The following is a 22,105-nucleotide window of genomic DNA, read 5'->3' as shown; positions in this document are numbered from 1 at the left end:
AAGAAATGTGGAAAAACTACAAGAAAAAGACTCTTCCACAAAAGAAGACTTGAACTAACAGAAAAGTTCTAATACTAAAAGTCATAGAACTAATATCAACTATTAGATAGAAATCCAAATCATAAAGATTCAATTCTGCTTTAACAAAAATCACATTTAATATAGTCTCAATAATTTTTTCTGAGAATTCTAATATTCATAAAAAAAAAAAAAGAATAGCCCAGCAAAAAAGCATCCCAATAGAGGGGACTACAACATATTATGAAGCCTCAATAATTAAAATAGACCTCTATGGAAGACCATATGATAACATTTATCAAAACTGAAACATATACATGTTTGACCCCATACTTCTTCTGAGAATTCATACTAAAGATAATATTTGCACACATGTGAAATGACTAAGGTCTTATATTTAAGCATTGTTTATAGTAATAAAAGATTAGAAAATTCCCAAATATTATTAATAGGGGGATGGTTAACTAAATTATATTCATGCATCCAATGGAATATTATGCAGCCATAAGAAGTAGAGCACTCTCGGGCCGGCCTGGTGGCTCAGGCGGTTAGAGCTCCATGCTCCTAACTCCGAAGGCTGCTGGTTCGATTCCCACATGGGCCAGTGGGTTCTCAACCACAAGGTTGCTAGTTCAATTCCTCGAGTCCCGCAAGGGATGGTGGGCTCCGCCCCCTGCAACTAAGATTGAACACGGCACCTTGAGCTGAGCTGCCTCCTGAATGGCTCAGTTGGTTGGAGTGTAGGCTCTTCAACCACAAGGTTGCCAGTTCAATTCCTTGACTCCTGCAAGGGATGGTGGGCAGCGTCCCCTGCAAATAAAATTGAACATGGCACCTTGAGCTGAGCTGCCGCTGAGCTCCCGGATAGCTCAGTTGGTTGGAGTGCAGGCTGTCAACCACAAGGTTGCCGGTTCGACTCCCACCAAGGGATGGTGGGCTGTGCCCCCTGCAACTAGAAAATGGCAACTGGACCTGGAGCTGAGCTGCGCCCTCCACAACTAAGACTGAAATGACAACAGCTTGAAGTTGAATGGCACCCTCCACAACTAAGATTGAAAGGACAACAACTTGACTTGGACAAAAAAAAAAGGCCTGGAAGTACACACTGTTCCCCAATAAAGTCCTGTTCCCCTTCCCCAATAAAATCTTTAAAAAAATAAATAAATAAAAAGTGGAGCACTCTCTAAGGAAAGCTCTCCAAGAAACACTAAGTGATGAAAACAAGGTGCAAAACAGTTTATACAGGATGTTATTATCCATATTAAAAAAACAGAAAAATAAAATATTTTTATTTCCTTGTATATAGAAAAAATAATTAATGAAAGGATTCACCAGAAACTAAGAATGGGTATAGAGCTGAGGGGGAGGGGGAATAATAATAATAATAATAATAACAAACCTAATTTACCCTTTCATTCTACACACAAGACACAGAAATTCTCAGGAAAATGCCGGTATAGCCAAAGAAGAGAAGATAGGAAGCATCCATACTAACTTCAATGAATAACAAATTTCTTATATGATCATACATCACTGCGAGTTGAAAAAGAGAGTTCTTCAAAGGTAGGAGCAGGTTTTACTCAACTTGATTTTATTTTTTTTAAGCTTCTAACTAAATGGCCTCTCTCAGTTGGTTGGGATCATTCTTCTCATGAGACCAAACCCTTCAGAACTAATGGCCCAGGGTAAGCTGCCCTCCAGGCCTTGGTATTCCTGGACGGGTTAAGAAAAACAGGTAAAGAAATTGGTAGTGGTTTGCAGAGCCTCTGTCCTCGCCTTGTAGGTCTCAGTACACAGCCCAAGGGCCTATACCATATCCTGGTTTTACAGGGCCCTGATCTTGGGATCTACTAAAATAGTTGCAGCAAAAGTACTAACTAGATTTCAGCTGCTAGAAGGATTTAAAGCAAGAATTAATAACATTGAGGAGGGGGGCAGCTTGAAGGAATCCCAGGCGTAACTTCCTTACCTTTTACAGGTGTGCCATGCCCCATGTTTTAGTGAAAACACAAAAGAAATGAAATGTGCAGAACTCAAATGAGAGACTTAGGTTTCAGGCTCAGAAACTAAAATGTGAGATTAAAAAAAGTCACTAGTCACAGGTCCTCTTTTGTATACCATCTTCAAGAACAGAGTTCCAGAATTCAATACATGTTCCTTATTTTTGCTTTCCCCCCCCCCCCTAAATAATAAAAGACTTATAGATGGGCTTAAATTCAGGGAGCATCCATTTAAGGCTAAGAATTGACTCTTTTTCCTCACCTGATAATTCTTTCTGTATCTTTGTCTATAGTGCATTAGCTGTATGAGACCTAATTTCCTTATCACCAGCATTAGCGGTCATTTTTCCAATGTTCATTCATTTATATAAAAAAAAGATACATAAAAGCAATAAAATATTCAAATAATGACACGAATGCTATTGAACAAAGACAGTAATGTTGCTGAAGCTAGTTACAGGAAGGCAGCTCTCAAAATATTCCTTTGTCATAACAGAATGACATAATCCAAAATCCTGGCATGAAAACCTTTTTAGAGATGGCATTAGTATACCATATGAAAGGGAAGGTTATGTACACAGTCAGAAATCTGAACAGGCAAGCAACCCCTTATATTGTGGAATTCAAATTTCAGACACTTCCTGTTGCCTCCCTGTCAGTCTTTTATAATCTAGAATGAATTAGGTTGAAGTGGTTATCCTCTAATTATATCTTCAGTATGGAAATGGCATTCTGATTGGAGTGGAGGGTAGAAGTTTGGGGAAGAAATGTAAAGGGTATTTTAGAAGCTGAGGGGTACTTAGCGGTAGGGCAAGCCTAGGCAAGACCCTGCAGAAGGTGTTCTGCGAAGCCAAATATCGGGCATGAGAGCTGTGGGTACCTAGAAGAGAGCAGCAGAGTGAGAGAAAGGGGGAGAAGGGCAAACAGCAGAACCAAATTTCAACTACAGGTACTTTGTGTTTTCTCAGATACGCCCTAGTGACTCCAATTATTTCACCCACTTTATCCCATTCATCCATTCATCAAATATTTACCAACATCAAATATTCAACAAATAGTGAGTAAGTACTCTTTCCATACCAAATACCACACAAGGCTATGGAGACAAGATAAAAACTACACAGCACCTGCCTTCAGAAGACAGATGTGTAAATCCTCACATCTGGTGCTCTCATCCAGTCCCAGAGGGGAGAATGTTTGAGAGAAATAAGGGAGGACGGTGAGACAAAGGGAAGAAATAGGTGATGTTTAATCCTCATTTTGAAGTATGAGTAGGAGTTTTACACACACACACACACACACACACACACACACACACACACACACACAAAGAGTAGAGGAATTCCAGCACTGGCAATAGTGTGAAAATACAGAAGGACAGTGAACAGGAACAGCTCAGCCTTGTTTGAGTAATGTATGCGTAAGAGGTAGGCTGTATCTGAGACTGAGAAAGGGTGTATTAATCCTGTAAGCAAGTGGAAGCCATTAAGCAAAAGGAATGGAAGGTCAGATCTGATTATAGACAGATAACTCTGCCAACAGTTTAATAAAGCTGACCTGGGAGCCAGAGCCAGGGAGACTGGATAACAGACTATTATTGTAAGAGCCAGTTTCTACATGGTCTCTGGCTTATGAGCTTTACATTTGGAACTATTACATTTTATGTCGCTAGATGCTATTTATCTTTCCAGCTATTGCCCCTACCATTTATCCTCCAAACAGGTATGTTTTTAAGTGTGAAGGGATGCACTAATCAAACAGGATGGTAAAACAATAGGCATAAACTCAAATTCTTCCAGGCAAAGGGGTTGATAAAATCTCTCCATCACTGGGGTTGCTAGCATAACACATTTATTGATCTAAGAAAAATGGCAACTCTTGCTTTTCCATTTGGTTTTTGGTTTTTAAATTATTTTTTGGCATGCTCTGAGTTTATAAATTCTAGCACACTGGCTGTAAATGGTTCAGCTCAAGAGGGGAACAGTTTACTAATTTGTTGATCATCAGCCCCCTTCCCCAGTGCGTTTTACTGGGGCATATGCATGGTCTCCGTTATCAAAATGGAAAGATCACCCATTTTGTGTTTATCCCAAGATGGCTGCCCTCTGAAATTGAGGATGCCTCCAGGATGGTCTTTCCAACTGTCAGGTAATGTGTACTCAGGAAACATAAATTAATTTGAATACTAACCTTAAAAAAAAATAATTAGGAAACTACATTTTCTTTAAAAAATATTATATTCCAAAGCCAAATATTGATATTCATTAAAAGTTTCCTGTTTCTTTGACAATATAGATAATAAAACTACCAAATATATCTAAAAAGAAATCTTTTTTTAGTTTCTAGATTATTCCCGTATACTCTCCTTATCAGTTGGCAGTATCTGTTTTTCTAAGCTACACACACTACTTCAGCTTTAATTAAAAGACCCGTTGCCATAGTTTCTCAGAGAATAGCTCATGGCATGCTTGAGTCCATTATTTTCTTGAGGTTTCTAGAGAAATTGTATATACTAGCACTAGTCAGCCAAAATTTCCCAATTTTACCTCCCACCCAGTACAGCATATGATTCAGACATGTAGCTAGGTATTCTAAATATTTTAAGAGAATCTAAACAATGAGGAATGTTATTTAAAATTTAGCCTTTGGTTTCTTCTGTTCTGCCACATCAGTAGGTAATGTAACCAGCAGACTGGAGCTTAGGCAAAGACAGCAGACCGAGAAGGAATTCAGCCTAAAAGACACACCACATCTGTGGAAAACACCAGCACATTTCTCTTTCTAATAATAACAAAGAAAATGCAGTGTATTTACATGTTACAATAATCATATTGCTTCATATTTTCTAATAAGTCGGAAATGTAAATTCCAAAATGCTTGAAAATGGTACTCTCAGAAAATAGATTAAATAATGGAAATTCATTTCTTTAAGGATATCAAATATGAAAAAAGTGGAGCTTAGAGAACCTTATTTCTTAAAGCTAAAACTTGATTCCATCTGAGTCCCTACCCTGCTTTCAGGTGGCAATTACCACTATCTCTAAGTCCTGAAAAGCAAGCTCAAAGGTTATTCTGAGCTTTCAAGGTTAAAGAATGTAAATTAACACTGATCCCTGTGAACTTTAGAAAAGGTAAATGCCAGTTCAGCTCATTGTAATTCAGCCCCCCTTTTCTGCTTCTAGGTAGCTAGGAGCATGGACTGTGCAGGTGAAAGGACCAGGGTTGAAATTTCAGCTCTGAGAGCCATGAGACCTTGGGCGAGTGATGATTAAATGAGATAGAACATATGTAAAGATAGGAAAGTTCTCAGAAAATGGCAGCTATTATCACTTCTCCATAATTAGGTCATCTCCAGGACAGGATGTGGGGCAGGATGAGATCTCACTATTTTCAGAAGAGCCTAAATCATCCAGCTCCCTTTGACTATCATTTTAAGAGCTAATACAAACTACCCCATTATACTGATTTTTTCCAACTTAAATCGTACAAATTATGTGACTTTCTCATTCTGTATCACTAAACTTCCTTTTATTCTCTTTTCTTTACAAGGTGAAGAGATTCTAAAAAGTATTGGAGCGATAAAAGAGCCATATTTCCCAACTAAAAGCGTAGGGAAATTAAAGATGCCCTGCGCATATTAGATTATAGGTATTTACTAATGAATAAATGCATGGTGAAAGAATGAAGGTTCCATTCTGTCATAGCTATTATGCTATGTCTCCCTTTATCTTTCAGTTCAATAGGCTTATATATTTTTAAAGATCACATACATATGTTATTTTCACTGATTCTCACAATGACCTGTAAAGAGATGCAACCGGTATTGCTATTTCTAGTTTACCAAAAGGAAAAGTGAACTTTGGGAATATTAAATGACTTACCACTCCACTTGGTCACGATCCTCTCCACTATACCATTCAGCTTCTCACAAGACTCTACCACAGCTGCATGGTGGGGTGGGAGGGCAGGGGGGCTGAAAAACGCCTCCCCAGGAAGTTTCTGTAGCCCCATATATTCCTGAATATGCACTTCTTCTCTGTGAAACAAATGAACTTGGAGCACATCAGCCTCCTACTGTCTGTTGCAGGAAAAAGATCTGAGCTGGAATTTCCAGTTGTAGACTGTGGACTGGGGACGGCTTTGTGAATTACTGTACTTCCAAGTATCACAAGTAATATACAGAATGTTATCTATGTCTCACACCAGAACCATGGTAAGAACTAAAGCTCAACCTGCCCTCCCAAAGGCTTTACCCAAGACAAATCACCTGGGAGAGATTTTCAAAAATGATCCCAATCTGTAGACAAAGATATCTGGTCATCTTACTGCAGGAATGCTAAACTGGAGTCTATCTCTGCCCTACACTCCACATCTATCCACAGATGAGCAAGCAGTAAGAGGGCCCCTGCAGGCGCTTAAAATATACGCAAAAGTATACATCCTATGTATCTTAACTTTTCTAGAGATGTAGACCATAGCTTTCATCAGATTCTCAGAATGCCCCCCAAAGGTTAAGAACCTGCAAGGAGACTTCAGAACAGTAGGAATTAGACCTCATCATTATTCAATTTTTAAAAAAATTTAAATTTGTCCTGCAAATTTTTCTTACACTGCATCACTTTTTAAAAGCTAGAAAATTTCACCAAACACATTTGTGATTCCTTTTGGATACCCTACAGTACCCTTCAAAACAAGAGGTAGTTTACACCCTAGATCAGTCTGAAATGTTTGAAAATGCCTGCTGGCTCCTTCATGCAGCTCACTGCAGAGTGGGAAGCGGCAGGAATTTACTTATTTAATGTTTGTTAATGATTCTCCAGAGTTGGCCTGTTAGTTATTTAAAACTTGTTAATCGGCTGCTTCTTAATGTGAGAGTTCTACTCTTTGTAAATAACATCAAGTATGATTAAATGTATATTATGTTCCATAAAATCCGCAGATAGTTCCGTAATCTCAATCTATTTGGTTTTCGGAAACCGGAGTAAAACCCAGAAAATCTGGTGAATTATGAGATTGGACAAAAAGAAAAGAAAAAAAGTTCTTCAAATGAAAATGTATTGAGATACATTCCTAAAAGTTCTGTATAATAATGAAATAAATGGAATCTTCAGTATTGCATGAGTTGTGTGTAGCAATAACATGTCTATCAGTATCATCTTACTATTAATAGATGGCAAAATGCTACAAGATTTTCCAAACAGTAAATAAGTAAAAAGAGAAAAGCAATGGACTTAAAGGGGGGTGGGGGGGTGAAGGATAGACTAATTAAAAACAGATCATGGTTCTAGTTATAATAAAATTACAATAAAGTACAATGTCTCCCACTGAATACAACCACACAACTGAACAAAATGCACTAAGCAGCCATTTGAGGATTCTGAAAAGTAAATAGTAGCAATTAACCAAGTTTTTAAAAAGGCCAGAATCTGAAGTATCACTAAACCAGTGGCAAGTTTGTCATTTTTACCTCTCGTATCCCCCACATGAATGAAACGCAGCAGTGTAGCCTGAAACCCAGAGCTGGATACTGAGGCTCAGACAGAGAAAGTTCCAGAAGCCCCCTTATTCCGTCTTGAGGAGTGAAAAAGGGAATGCTTAAGACTCAGAGTGCAGAATCCCCCATTTTTTTCTTGTCTGAGTTCTCTTAAGCCCCAGCCTTCAAGCAATCCCACAGGCAATGACATCAGAAGCCCCAGTAAAAAGGAACCAAAACCTTCCTCTTTGATCCCAAGAGATTAGGGCAAACTCCCATCACTTTACATGCTCTCTGTTCCTACCACTTGACCCTGGATACAAACATAGTCACAGAAGTATGCAGCAGAACAGGATAACAAAAACCCCAACTTTCTAGCTAGACAAACAAAAAGGAATCTGAAAGTCCTACCAACCATACAGAAATTAAAAGGAGTAAATGGGAATACTATTAGGCCAACAAATTAGATAATTTAGATGAAATGAACAAATACCTAGAAAAATACAAATTACCAAACTGACTCAAGAAGAAGGAGAAAATCTGAATAGGCATATAAAAAATAAAGAAATTGGATACTTAACTTTTAAATTGATAACTTAAAATATTCCCACAAAGAAAACATCAGCCTCAAATGACTTCACTGATGAACTCTATCAAATATTTAACAGAATTAATACCAATAATTCACAAACTCAGAAAATAGAGAAAAACTCAAAATGAGTCACAGACTAAATGTAAGAACCAGAACTATAAAATTTCTAGAAAAAACACGGAAAATTTTCATGACTTTGGATGAGGCAATGAGTTCTTGGATCTGACACCAAAAAATGCAATCTAAAAAGGAAAATATAAAGGAAAACTGAACTTAATAAAAATTTAAAACTTTTGCACTTAACAAGATACAATTATGTAAATGAAAAGACAAACATTATAAGAAAACCTTTGTAAATCACATGTCTGTTAAAGGACTTGTTTCCAGAATATATATTTAAAAAAGCAAAACAAAAAAAACTCTTACAACTCATTAAGAAGATGCAGTACCAAATGATTAGCCCTGGTGTGAGTGTTCTGTCCTGCGCAGCTGTTCTCTGGAACAGTAGTTGTTTATCTCCATCTGCCTTCTCTCCCACCTAAGCGTGCCACCACCCCATGGAAGAGTCAGTATACGTGGACTTGAGCTCACTGAGACCCCAAACCTAACTTTTTGGTTGTGAATTAAAGGCCAACAAAAATGATCACTTTGAGGTGCACAAGGATGAAAATGAGCAGCAGTTAAGAACGGTCAGTTAAGGGGCTGGTGCAATGGATAAACTGCACATTGTTGAACCAGAGGCAATGACTTATGAAGGCGGTCCAATTAAAGTAACACTGGAAACTTTGAAAATGTCTGTAAAGCCAATGGTTTCCCTTGGGGGCTTTGAAATAACATCTATGGTCTTACGGTTGTGTATGGTTCAGGGCCTGTGTGTATTAATGGACAGCACTTAGCAGCTGTGGAAAAAGATGCAGAGTCAGAAGATGAAGAGAAGAGGGATGTGAAACTCGTAAGTATTCCAGAAAGTAATCTGCCTCTGGAACTGGTCACAAGTTTCCACAGAAAAATAGCAAAACTTGCTGCTGCTGAAGATGATGATGAAGAAGATAAAGATGATGATTTCGAAAAGGAGGAAGCTAAAGAAAAAGCTCCAATAAAAAAATCGATGTGAGCTACTCCAGCCAAAAATGCACCACAATCAAACAAGAATGAAAGACTCAAAACCATCAACACCAAGATCAAAAGGTCAGGAATCTTTCAGTAACAGAAAAACATTCCTAAAACGCAGAAATGACCTGTTTCTATAAAAGACATTAAAACAAAAATGCAAACAAGTATAGAAAAAGATGGTTATCTTCCCAAAGGGGAAGCCAAGATCATCAATTATGTGAAGAATTGCTCCAGATGACTCTCCAGGAGGCTCTCAAAATCTCTGGCAGTAGAAGAAGTCTCTTTAAGAAAATAATTTAAACTGTTAAAATTTTCCATCTTATTTCATTTCTGTAACAATTGATATCTGGTTGTCCTATTTATAATACAGAGTGAGAACTTTTCCTACTGTATCTGATAAATGTTGTCTAGGTTCCATTGTTGTCCAAATGCCTGTTTAGCTTTTAAAGATGGGACCCCAACCTTTCCTTGGTATGTATAGAATGTTATGATAGGACATAGTAGTAATGGTGGTCAGACAAATGGAAATGGTGGGGAGACAAAAATATACATGTGAAATAAACTCAGTATTTTAATAAAGTAAAAATATAAAATTAAACTAAAATAAAAATGGGCAAAGATTTGAACACTTCACCAAAAAAAAATCTATGAACTGCTAAAAAGCACATGAAAAAATTCTCAGAATCATTAGTCATTAGGGAAATGCAAATTAAAACTACAGAGATACCACTTCAGACCCACTAGAATAGCTATAATCAAAAAGATAGACACGTATTGCCGAGGATGAGGAGAAACTAGAATTCTCATATATTGCCGGTGAGAATGTTAAATTGATAGCCACTCTGGAAAACAGTTTTGACAATTTCTTTAAAAATTAAACGTAAACTTACAATGCAAGCTGCAGTTCCACTCTGGATATCTGCCCAAGATAAATGAAACCATATCTCCTCATAATGATTTTAAGCAAATATTCATAGCAGCATTACTTATAAGAGCTAAAAATTGGAGTAGAAAGCCAGTGTCCTATCGCTTCTCGGCCTTTTGGCTAAGATCAAGTGAAAGCCAGTGTCCATTAACTGGTGAATGGAAGACCAAAGTGCAGTGTACTCATAGAATGGAATACTATCCAGCAATAAAAATGAACAAAATACTGATACATGCTATAACACGACACGTTACAACATGGATGAACCTCAAAACATTAACCCACATAACAGAAGCCAGATGCAAAAGACTACATATTTTATGATTCCACTTATAGGCAATGTCCAGAAAAGGCAAATCTACACATACTAAAAATCGATTAGTGGTTTTGAGGGGGTAAAGGGTAGGAACAAGGATTGACTGCAAACAAATATGAGAAATCAATCTGGGGTGATGGGAACTACTCTAAAACTGGAAATTAGACCTCACAAAATTGTTCAAAAATTAAATCAGGTGTAGAAATTTCAGGTGAAAGTAATTTCCATATATATGAAAACCAAGGTATTGGCAAAGACTGTCCAGGGAAAACAACAGAAAAAGTTTAAAATAAGTTCTCTGAGGACAGTAGACAGCAGCAAACTTGAGACAAAAATTATGACAGATTGCAAAAGTGCCCACAATACTATGTAATTCCTCCCATCAGGACGCTACTTCCCCCAGTCTCTGAGACTTGCTTTGGCAACACCATTGTGTGAGCAGAGGTACTATAAGAGTTCAGAGCCTAGACCTCTGGAGGCCTCACGCCCTTCCACCCTTGCTGCTGTGGGAACTGAAGTCTAACCACATGTGAACCAACATGGGTTGGCTTACTGAAGAGGAAAGACCAAGGACAGGAAAACTATGAGTCAGCCAGAAGCTGACCAAAGCTGTGATGAGCCAAGCCTGACTCAGACCAGAACAACTGCCCATCGGGGCACAGCCCAAATTGCCAGTCCCCAGAGTTGTGAGCTAAATGGTTAATGTTGTAAGTGGTTTGTTTGCAAAGCAGAAGCTCACTGATACACTAAAAAGGAACAGATATGACTGCTGCATAACACAACAAACTAAATGTCTGGGATTTAAGGATAAGCCTCCTAGGCACAAGAACAGAAAAGGAGTCAATGAGTTTTAGTCAGGTCTGGGAATTGTCAAAGTCCCTGTAACAGACGAACTGTGTGAGTAAAGCGAGTATAACAGTGAAAACTTCTCATACAGTTGTTAAGGGTCTACACTTAGCAGAAAGGCAAGTGGAGTTAAGTCAGAAAGTATCAACAGGCTGAAACCTAAGGAACATTGAAGACTGAAGGTCCTGATGAGGAAAGGAAGAAACTCACCAAGACCTGGGAGTTAGAGCAGTTCTAAGACATGGAATATGCACAACTGTTTTGTTCCTTTGTTCCTTTACTCCTTCCTTCTTTGGAATATTTGGATATTTTTTAGAATTTAATTTGAATTTAGCTATTATGTGTTATTTGTATTGGTTGCTCTGGGAATGAAAATAGGCATCCTTAACTTTTCATTCTACTTAGAGTTAATATACTACTTCATCTAAAATGTAGAAATTTTGCAGGCATATAGGGAGTTTATTTATTCCCCTATACTTTTCTACACAATAGTTGTCAAATATCTATATACAGAGGGTGCCAAAAAAAATGTATACACATTTTAAGAAAGGAAAAAACTGTTTTAAAATTGTATTAATAATACTCAATATATACTGATAACAAAAGATGAATACAAGTCACATTTGACTTCTGCAATTACAAGAAGTGCTCAAAGTGGTTACCATCAGCATAACTTTAATACAGATTTTTCCTTTCTTAAAATGTGTATATATATATATATTTTTGGCACCCTCTATATACATTATAAATTCCACAAGACAATGTTATAATTTGTACTTTAAATAATTATATGCATTTTTTTAATTAAGAGGAATGAAATAGTATTTTCTATTTATATTGATAGCTGGCATTTCTAATGCTCTTTATTCAAATTCACTGCAATATTTCTCAAACCTAATTGAACAAAGATTATCAAACACATCATTTGGCCCTCACCAGACATGAATGCAAAAATTGCACATTAAAATTGCCCCTGATCTTTTATTTTACGATCATGACAGTTAAAGAAATACCACTTGGCACCAATGTGATTATAAACATAAATTCAAGCACTGGAATTGGGTGACAATACTGGTGATAAGGTAAATTGGTTACAAGATAATTCAGAATATACTTGTATTGATTTTTCAAATTACAAATTGAAATGAAACCATTAAATATTAAAACTTTTGTTCAAAACTCTTACATCAAAGTATTAAAATCTCTTCAATAGTGAATAAAAATGTCAGAGAATATTTTCAACTCATTTTTACAAGTGCCTGAATCTGTGTATTTTCAAAGTAAACACAGGATGTTAACTAAGGCATAACTATATGTCTGAAATTTAGAAAATGAGAAGCATCTGTCTCTTTCCCTTTAAGTAAAAGAGGGATACAGAAATATTTGGACAGTTACAGAATCCATGAGAATTGAGAATTAAACTAACTTATAGAAAATGTCAAATATTCATTCATTTAGCAAACATTTACTGCGCTTCACTCTGTTCCAGACACTGAGCTAAAAACTAGAGATTTAGACTACTTTCAAGATACAATGTTGTAGGAAAGACAAACAAAAAACTCAATTATGATTATGAGGAGGGAGTTAAGAAAGTTTCCTGGAAGGGACGACCCTCTAGGAACTTCAAACGGAGTTTTGAAGGAAGAGCAGGAGTTAGCCTTTTGTGCCGAAGTATTTTTTGTGTTCTTGTTGGAGGCGGGTGGGCAAAGAGAGGAAAGGAAGAGAAAGAGAAGCTTTCTCAGTTGGAGATGTGATGGACAAAAACAATAATCCTAAAAGGTCACGGTCCATTTGAAGAATTACAAGCAGTGTGGACAAATGGTTAGCGTAGAACTATCACAAGGGCATCAGCATAGAGATCCCTCCGATGTTGTAGTAAGAAGGTTGAACTCCGTTACCTTGAAGGAAGTAGGAAACCACTGAGAGATTTTAAGTAGGAGAGCAATACGGTTTACCCAATCCTTCTTCCTTGCCTACCTCTACTGCAGGAGCTAGGAAAAATAACAGTTCGTATCCCAAGCTTCCCTTGGTGTGAGAGATGGCCTTGTGATACAGTTCTGACCTATCATTGTAAGAAGAATCTAACTGGAAAGGCTTCTGGCAAAGATTCTTATTTCCCGATGAATATCCTTCCTTGGTTGGCTCTGCTGTTACCCCTCTTTCCTTTCCTGAATTTGGGCATATCTGGAGCTGTGCCAGCCATCCTGCCACCATGAGGGAAAGACAAGGGTTATCATCCCAAATACACTACCTAGCAGTGACACAAGCAAAGCCTGCAACATCTTGCTATCAGAGAATATATATCCTTGTTTATTAATAACCCATTTTATGTTGAAATTACTTGAATCTAAATGTCTCCATGACTGATACAAGTTTTAATAGTCAATTTCTATTTTAGAATGATCTTTATTATATTAGTGAATATGGATTGGGGATGGGGAAGCAAGGAAACTTGTCTGGAGTTTTATTGTGGGGCCTGAGCCAAAATAACCTCAATGGGGATAGTAAAGAAGGCAGACCCCAGAGATATTTAAAAGAGAAGACAGATAGGGCAGGGTGGATAAGGAAGTTGTCTATCATATCTTTTAGATTTCTCGTTTGAGCAACTGCAGCAGGGTGGGAGCTAGTACCATTCTCCAAAACAGGGGCAAATATGGTGAGGGGTTGATGAGTTCAACATTTAGTTTCTCATGGTACATCATGAGAAAATGAGGAAAAACCAGTTGGCTCTCTGTATCTGGAGGTCATAATAAAGTCTGAATTTGAGATACAGATTTCAGAGTAACCATTATACAGGGTAACCTAAAACAGTAAGTATGATATGATCCCACAAGTAAAGTTTGAATAGTGTGAGCAAAAATGAGACCCAGCAAATCTATTAAGACAAAAAGTAGATTAGCGGTTGCTTAGAGTTGTGGGGTAGGGGTGGGAGGGGAGTGGGGAGTGACTGATATGGGTATGGGGTTTCTTTTGGGGGTAATTAAAGTGTTCTAAAATTAAATTATGTGATGGTTGCACAACTTTGTGAACACACTAAAAACCACGGAGTTGCACACTTTAAATGGGTGAAGTGTATAGTATGAGAATTATACCTCAATAAAATTGTTAAAAAATATATATTAGGCCCAAGGCAGTATCTTGAGAATTTCAACATACAAGTAGGAAGAAGATCCAGTGAAGATCTCTCAACAGAGAGAGCCATGGCCAGAAAAGGGGGGGGGGAATTAAGAGAGTATCGTCCAGAAAACTGGACGAATTTCAAGCAAGCAGTGGCCAACAGTGTCAAATATAAGATAGGTTGGTTCAGTTAAAGACTGAAGTACTTGTATTTGATTTAGCAATTTGGAAATCACCGGTGACCTTAATGTGAGTGATTTTAAGTAGTAGCGGCAGAAGCCAGATTATACTAAGTGGAAGAATAAATGAGAGGTGACAAATAAACTTTTCAGGAAACTTCTCTTGACAAGAGAAGAACTGGTGATACAAAGAGGTTTGTATTGTTGTTTTCAAACAGAAGCATATATGATGTTTATATGCAAGGAAAAGGAGCCAGCAGAGAGCATGCAATAGAAGATAAAAGAGGAGGGAAGGACTAATAGACCAACATCTCCCAAGAGATGGGAAAAAAAGAAATATGCAACATAAGCATAAAATATTAGCATGCAGGACAGATGAATTTTCCATTGGACTGGGAGGGAAGTTTAAGATGCCACTTAGTTTGTAGGGACACGAAGTTTGAGGTGTTATTACTTGATGGCACTGATGTTCTCTGTGAGTTAAGAGACAAAGTCACTGGCTAAGGATGAACAAATAGGATTGAGGATTTCAGGAGGGCATGAACATCTCAGGAGGGAGTAATTATCATGGGAGAGGAAAATTTTCAAGGAAGAAGTTTAAATGCAGATGCCCACATTCCAAATAATTTAAAAAACTGTAATATATTTCTAAGCTGATAAAAAATGGCCTTGTACATAATGAAATACCTGCAAATTTATTATACTTTGCATGAGGACTTGTAATGGCTATCCTGACCACACGGGCAGGTTGTCACAAATCCCCGAACATATGGTGTCTGCAGTCAAAATATAACCCAGTGATGCTTGTGCATTAGACCTGAAAAACATGGTACCTTACAAAAGCGCAGAATCAAGTGACTAGAAAGACCCACAGTGAGTCATTTTCCCAGGCCCTTTATAGCAGAGGCCACGACTTTTCATTGTCCTTCACACTGAAAATAGCGTGATCAGGCTGTTTTGCTATAGTTGCTAAGAAAGAAATCAAAAGGCAATTTTTTCTCTTGAGGGCTCATAGCAGTTGCCCTCCTAAGGTATTCAAATAAAACAATGATATGTCAAAGGCTTTTGTCAACTCTCAAGTAATATACAAACATTATTTTTATTGTAGCAGTTACCCACTTATGTTTCCAGTTCTATATTTCTTTATGCAATCTCAAGAATCCTTCATTCTAATCATATTAGTGTATTCTGAGCTTTGAAAACAAGCATGCGCCTTCCTAAATCTTTGCCTATTTTCATGCCATTCTGCTGGCCTGGGGGTTTGCTTTCATTTCCTCTTTGTCTAGCCAGGTACTACCCAATCACATGCTTCAACATAAATATTACCTCCTTTTGGAAGGCTTCTCCGATCACCCCAGATAGAAGTAATCAGAACTATTCCAACCATCCCTTTCCTATATATATTTTGTTATTTGGTACTTATTTGGTGCTAATTATATTATCTTTGCCTACATTAAGCTCCTAGAAAGCAGGAATCATGTTTTACATAATACCTTTTTAGCATGATGCTTTGCACATAGCAGAAACATGGCCTGTTACTTCTGGAAGAGGCCTCAGAGGTCATCTTCAGATTGCCAGTGAGAACACCAAGTGTTAAGTCTTGGAGACACTAAGAAACTTGACCAATATCACAGTTAGTTAATAGCAGAGCTGGAACCCAAAATTGGATTTTGAACTCATTCCTGTATTATTTTCATTAAATCAATACTTGTTATTGTTAGCCTGGTTCTATTTTGTAATCCAAATCTCAAAAAGAGTCATTCTTGAACCTAAAGGTTAGACAAAGATTCAAACTTCTCTGGAAAAGCTTTTGTTCAACTTTCATCTAGATTGCATTTAATTAGCTCTGATGCATGGGGGGGAAAAAAGTGGTGTTTTGTTTTTTTCTCTCTCTTCCTTTTTTCCCCCAACATTCTGTTTTGTTGCCATGCAGCTAAAGTAAGGGTGAATTATATGGTAGTGGTGACTCTGGTGTAATAAACTTCTGTGAATAGAGTAAATTTTTTTACAAATGTATTGGCTGTACTTGTACACCTCAGCCTCTAATGCTCTCAGCACACTTGTGATTTACAGTTGGAAACAGCACAGCAGTTCAGTTTACAGTAACAGAAGAAACCAGTAACTATAAAATTTCAGCACTGATATTGGGAGTGACCTAGAACTAATCGTCAAAGGCAAGGGCTATACCTCAGACCCTTTGTTAGCTCTAGTAGCTAACATCATACTTCATGCATAATGAAAAAATAAATGTGTTTATTTTTAAAATAATTAGGTGAAGCTAAATGAACACCAAATCATGTGTAGAGTTCAAATTAAAACTGCTTTCATGAGTACACATTAATTTAGACCTGGAATTGAACTGTATGCAAAGCATTTACTTATAAAGATAACCTAATTGTAAAAGATAGTTAAGTAATAAAACTATCATTTAATCTATTAAACTGAGTAATTCTGAATGAAAGATGCAAATTTAATAAGAAGCTGTGAAATGTGGTTATTTTACTGACCATTCTTCCACCGTTTGTTACAGGGACACCCTGGGAATATAATGAGGCCAAGAGGGTTTATATTGACCATACTTTCATCTAGGATAACAGATTATCACTGGAAAAACCTGAAAGTTTTGTCTATTCCATTTTATAACAAACGTCCGCTAAAAATTCACTCAACCTAGCTTCTTTCATTGAGAATTTAGGCATATTATTCTCTGAGCTGTGAGTGACACAGTTAAATATCACAGGGCAGACAAAATGTAGCCAGAGAGTTCTTGTCTTACTCAGTCCTTATCTTGCTATGTGACTCTTCAGGAACTGCTTAACTTGAGTTAACTCTTTTGGTTCCTTTACCTAAAACGGGAAGTGAGGATATTTGCTCAAATCCTGATAGACATAAAACACACTTTCCCCCCTCCTTTTACCAAACAAGGCTTCCCTTATTCCACTGAGCTGATGAATAGGGATCACTTACCACTGTTCACTCTGGGTATTCTCAAAGGGCATTATAATTGTCTTCAGTCTACTGAAGTACTCCCAAGACTCTTTCTTGTAACCTAATGGTACCTCAATTACCCATATCACTTTCTGAAATTTCCTTAAAATCAGGATTGTCACTGCCTGATTTTCACCACAGGAATCTAGGGTAACAGTTAAACACTACATAAAGTCACAGTATAAAACATTATAAATCCTCAGGAAAAGTACACTTTTTAGACACTCGGAATGAACACTTGGTTTCTACACTGTGTCCTGTCCTACATCAGTGTGAAATCACTTCACTTCAATTAGCTGTTTAGGACCCAAAAAAAACCCAACAAACAAACAAAAAAACCATACAAGTTCTTTATCTGCATACACAGAACACATAAGTCTCTTTATTTAATTGGGCCCTTTTATCTGTCAGTGAATTGGGGTTATTACTGTTCAGCTCTTGCTGGATGGATTAATAATTTCACATTCTTATATGCTAATTATTAAAATTTAGAGGACGATTAAAAAGCTAGTAAAGACAAGTTTGCAAGTAAGTGAAAATAAAAAGGGTTTGTAGTGGTTACGGCTCCAAAACATCTCATAAACATCTACATTATTTGTAGCTTCAGGAGGAAGAAACTGAGTTGGAGAAATGTATCTATTATATACATAGTGAAGAGAAAAAGCTGGAGCTCCTCAGATGAGAGAAATGTGGCTTTCTTCCCGGCTACAAAACTTCCCCAAAGCAAACCGGGTCCTGAGGCCATGGTTTTCCTCCCTGGAGAAGTATTTCTCTACCTAGATAGGAACATCCTGAAATTTCCTGTCCAACTGGACTCCATGCTGGGCGTGTGGGTAGCAAAAGCAATAGCCTCTGCCAAGTAAAGCAGCAAAGTCCTAACGGAACTTCTTGTGTTCAAGGGCTTTTCCAAAACTCTTTCAGATTTCAAAGTGAGTCAGCGGATCCTAAAGTCATTTTCCTCATTTCACCACTATGGAAATGCTGAAGGTGAATTATCTACTTTCTGAGACTGGAATGAAGAACAGGAAAACATTAACTTCGTTCAATAAGATAATGACTTGTCAGAAAATGAAAACATTTTCTTTGATAATTATCCTGCAGCAGCTATTAATAAAAAGCAACAACAAGAATAATCCATTATGCTACTCAAATTCTAATTCTTTTAATATGCTAGAATCCAAAAATTTCAGAGATATTCCTCAAGGAGAAAATCCTGCAGGAAATGGCATTTCGATAGAAAGCGAATAGAAAAACAATTCCCTATGATGTTATCCTGAAGGGAAAATGTTTTATTTGTGGTAAACATAAAACAATGAAATGTTTTATGACATTCTCATGTAAGACAGGTGTTTCACTTATAAATTCATATTCTTTGAGTAGTTTATCCAAGGAACTTGGTACAAAAAGGAACACGGGTAGCCCACCAACAAATTAATTTTACATTTGATTTTCTGACGGAAAAAAAAAATCTAACCAAATCCATTTTGTTCTAACCAGTGACTTACATTTTTAATACATATTTCAGGGCAATTTTTAAAAGCCTAGAGAGTTAAAATAAGACTTGAGATTCAGCTAATGCTCAATTCTGAGAATGCACAGTTTTCTTTTCTGCCCAACTCTGACTTCTATTTGCCCGGTTATGGGAACTGTCACCCACCAAAGAATTTTTCATTCATTCAGTAAATATTTATGAAGAACCCACTATACTGTGCAGTGGGGAACCCACTATCCCTAAACAAGATACGGTCCTTGCCCTCAAGGAGCTCACAGTCTAGCAGATGAGGCAAATGTGAAGTACAAACAAATGTCAAACTGTACCAGGAATCTTGTGAAATGCGTTAAGGCCTTACACAACTGCTCCCAGCTTTCCTAACCAAATGCAAGCTCAGGACAAAATCTTAACTGAGAGATAATTAAACAAAACATAGTTCTATGTCATTTTTTCTGTTTGTGCTTTAGCTAAAATACCTGACGGCAAATAAAGTAATCCGTAACAAGATTATTATTCTGGTTCTATCATTTACGTGTATGGAACTGGTAATCTCTTTTTAAAAATCGAAATCCTTAACTGAGAAATCTCTCAGTTAAGAATATTTCGAATTTAAAAATCGAAATATTGATGTTTGCACCCTGACCATTACTTATTTTTTGTCACATCTATATGGGTTATTTTATTAAATTAATTATATATTCAAAAAGTGTTGCTTCACACTAGACACAGTTTATGTTGTTTCCCATTAACTTGAATCAATTTAATAAAGACTAAAATTTGCACACACATCTTTTATTTTTACACATTTTTAATTTTTTTTTACATAATTACTTAGAAACCTGCAATAAACCTCCCCTTACAACCCTCCCAGGACCTATTGGTCCTATTATACAGAAAGGGAAACTGAGGTACTGAGAAGTTAAGCATTTCCCAGCACCAAACAGCTAGTTAGTGTAAAGCCTGGAACGGAACCTCTGCTTACCTGACTGGTTAATTTATTCTCTTAAGTATCCTAAATTGAGCTCAGAATTCTCACCCTCCAGGGATACATACAGTAGAATTACTCTGTGTGCCACATTGTAATAATGTTATAATAATGCAGTTAAAGCTTTCAAGCAGCCAGAGCCCAATAAAACATCTAGGGTGCAATAAAACATTTGATCAATGTGAAATGAAATGTGAAATAACTTCTCAGGTATATGTCAAGTAAATGGAGGGTATCTAACTGTGAAGGCAGCTAAGATGGGTAAACCACAACAAGCATTGGACCAGTAACCTCCAAGCCTGGCTGTGTGAAACGCTCTCAAAATTATTTCACGTTAAGTGGGGTTGGCCTGGAAAGAAATGCGGGTCGGGGAAAAATTATGTTTTTGTCGTGTTTTGTTTTGTTCTATCTTCAGTGGAGCTGGTCATACAGCAATCCCACCCTATCTCTGCACCGCCCCACCTGCTCGTGGAAGGATGGTCCACCTTTTGAGAATAGAGGCTAGCACACATAATCAGATAAAGCCAGATCAATAACACCATCACTTTGCAAAAATCATCAGATGGCCGTAATAAAAACGTGAAGAGCTTTATGAGTGATAGAAATGTAAACTCGAAAGTCTAAAATGAAATGCATATTGGATCAATGAAATGCAAACTGCTCTGTTCTAACTTCCTAAAAGCTCCTCTCTGCCTTTGGATATTCAACTGAACAACTCCATTCAGCACCCAGAAAGCTTCCATCAGCAAATTACAGATTGTAAGCGAAGCTGAGATCCACCCCAGGGCTTAGTTTTCTAAGGTCTGTAGTGCTTTTAGAGGCTGTTCCCCCCCCCCCACCCCCGCCTCTTTTACAGCGGCTCCACTACACAAGAAATTTGCTAAAACTGCTGGGCACTAGTTCGGGTGTGGGCAGCATGCTCGCCATTCAATTCCCTACAGTTTTCTTAATACGCATATGATTAATACTGGTACTCAGGAAAGAGAACTTCTTCTGACCTTGAGCGTGCGCGCTAAATAAATTACCTCAGAACGAAAGTGGTGAGATCTCATAACAGCATCTGGAGAGAAAAGAGAAAAACGAAACTTCATTTAATTCCCTGTTATTCATCTGCCGAGTTACTGAGGACTTAACCTAGGGGGGTGGGGGGTGGACAAGGGTCGGGAAGACACATTCCAGATGCCTCGAATTCAGTGGGGACATCCTGTAGGGCGGGGAGGTTACTAGGTCATCGGTCTCTAGGTGATTTCTCCAGGAGAAGTTTCAGGGAAAGTTCTAGGGGAGTTCGGGAGCCCCAAACTCTCCATGCCTTACTTTCTTACCCCTGAGCTACAGGGATGGGTGAGTGAAGGAAGGCTGCCGCAGCCCCGGACACCGCTCGGATTACCCTTAAGGGCTTTAACCAACTGACAGTAAGAATTTGCGTCCGTTCCTCTCCTCCCAGCTCCCCGCATCGCTGTGTTTATCCCAAGCCGGGAGACTGGAGGAAGGGGGTTAGGAGCGAGGGACGTCAAATACATAAGCGTACTCAGCTTGGGGAGTGGGCAATGATGGAGATAGTGGCAGCAGCGCAGAAGGGAGCGAGCCGCGCTTCACTCTTCAAATAGACTTAAATGTTCCTCCCAGCCCGAAGAAACCTGTCGCAGCGTGTCTTACCTCGGCTCCTTGAACGACCCGAAAAGACCGATTTCATCGGATGCCTCCCTTTCTGGAGCTTGCGATGCCAGCAGCAGAAGAAGACGATGGTGGCGATGGTGCCCAGCAGAAGCAACAAGAGGAAGAGGGCACATTGGATGCTGTAGGGTCTCAATAAGACCAGGAAAGCCGCGGCGATCATGGTGCGGGCTAGGCGGAGGCAGCAGGGTGGCGGGGCTGGAGTGCGGCGGTGCAAGCACCCGCGCTGGGCGCAAGCCGAAGCGGCGGGCACGGGCGAGCGCGGCTCAACGCGTCATGCCCGGCGCACGCGGCCCCGCGCCCAGCCCAATGGCTGCGCACCGCGCGCCAGCCTCGCTATGCGAGCGATCCAGGGCTGCGGGGAGCGCTTGCCATGACTCAGCAGAC

General features: G+C 38.3%; 1 protein-coding gene and 1 pseudogene across 17 annotated transcripts in view; one reads left to right on the top strand and one right to left on the bottom strand.

Annotated features, from left to right (window-relative positions):
• Window positions 1-21,881, bottom strand: part of DST (dystonin) — a 428,859-nt gene extending 406,978 nt beyond the window's left edge. For 12 of the 17 annotated variants that reach the window (XM_019734620.3, XM_019734625.3, XM_019734626.3 and 9 more), the window contains exons 1-2: window positions 21,701-21,881; window positions 21,043-21,104 (exon numbers count right to left, since the gene is read on the bottom strand). In XM_019734620.3, the coding sequence (XP_019590179.3) occupies window positions 21,043-21,104; window positions 21,701-21,881 (243 nt within the window). The remainder of the gene's footprint in view (window positions 1-21,042; window positions 21,105-21,700) is intronic. The other 5 variants (XM_019734623.3, XM_074333118.2, XM_088795638.1 and 2 more) reach the window with 1 other exon arrangement.
• LOC109448904 (nucleophosmin pseudogene) lies at window positions 8,538-9,491 on the top strand (annotated as a pseudogene).
• Window positions 21,882-22,105: the final 224 nt, after the last annotated feature.

Source organism: Rhinolophus sinicus, chromosome 2, assembly GCF_057876585.1.
Source record: "Rhinolophus sinicus isolate RSI-liver-muscle chromosome 2, RSI-T2T, whole genome shotgun sequence".
NCBI classification, from domain to species: domain Eukaryota; kingdom Metazoa; phylum Chordata; class Mammalia; order Chiroptera; family Rhinolophidae; genus Rhinolophus; species Rhinolophus sinicus.
Note: the sequence above shows the minus strand (reverse complement) of the source record. Positions and strands in the feature narration are given on the sequence as shown.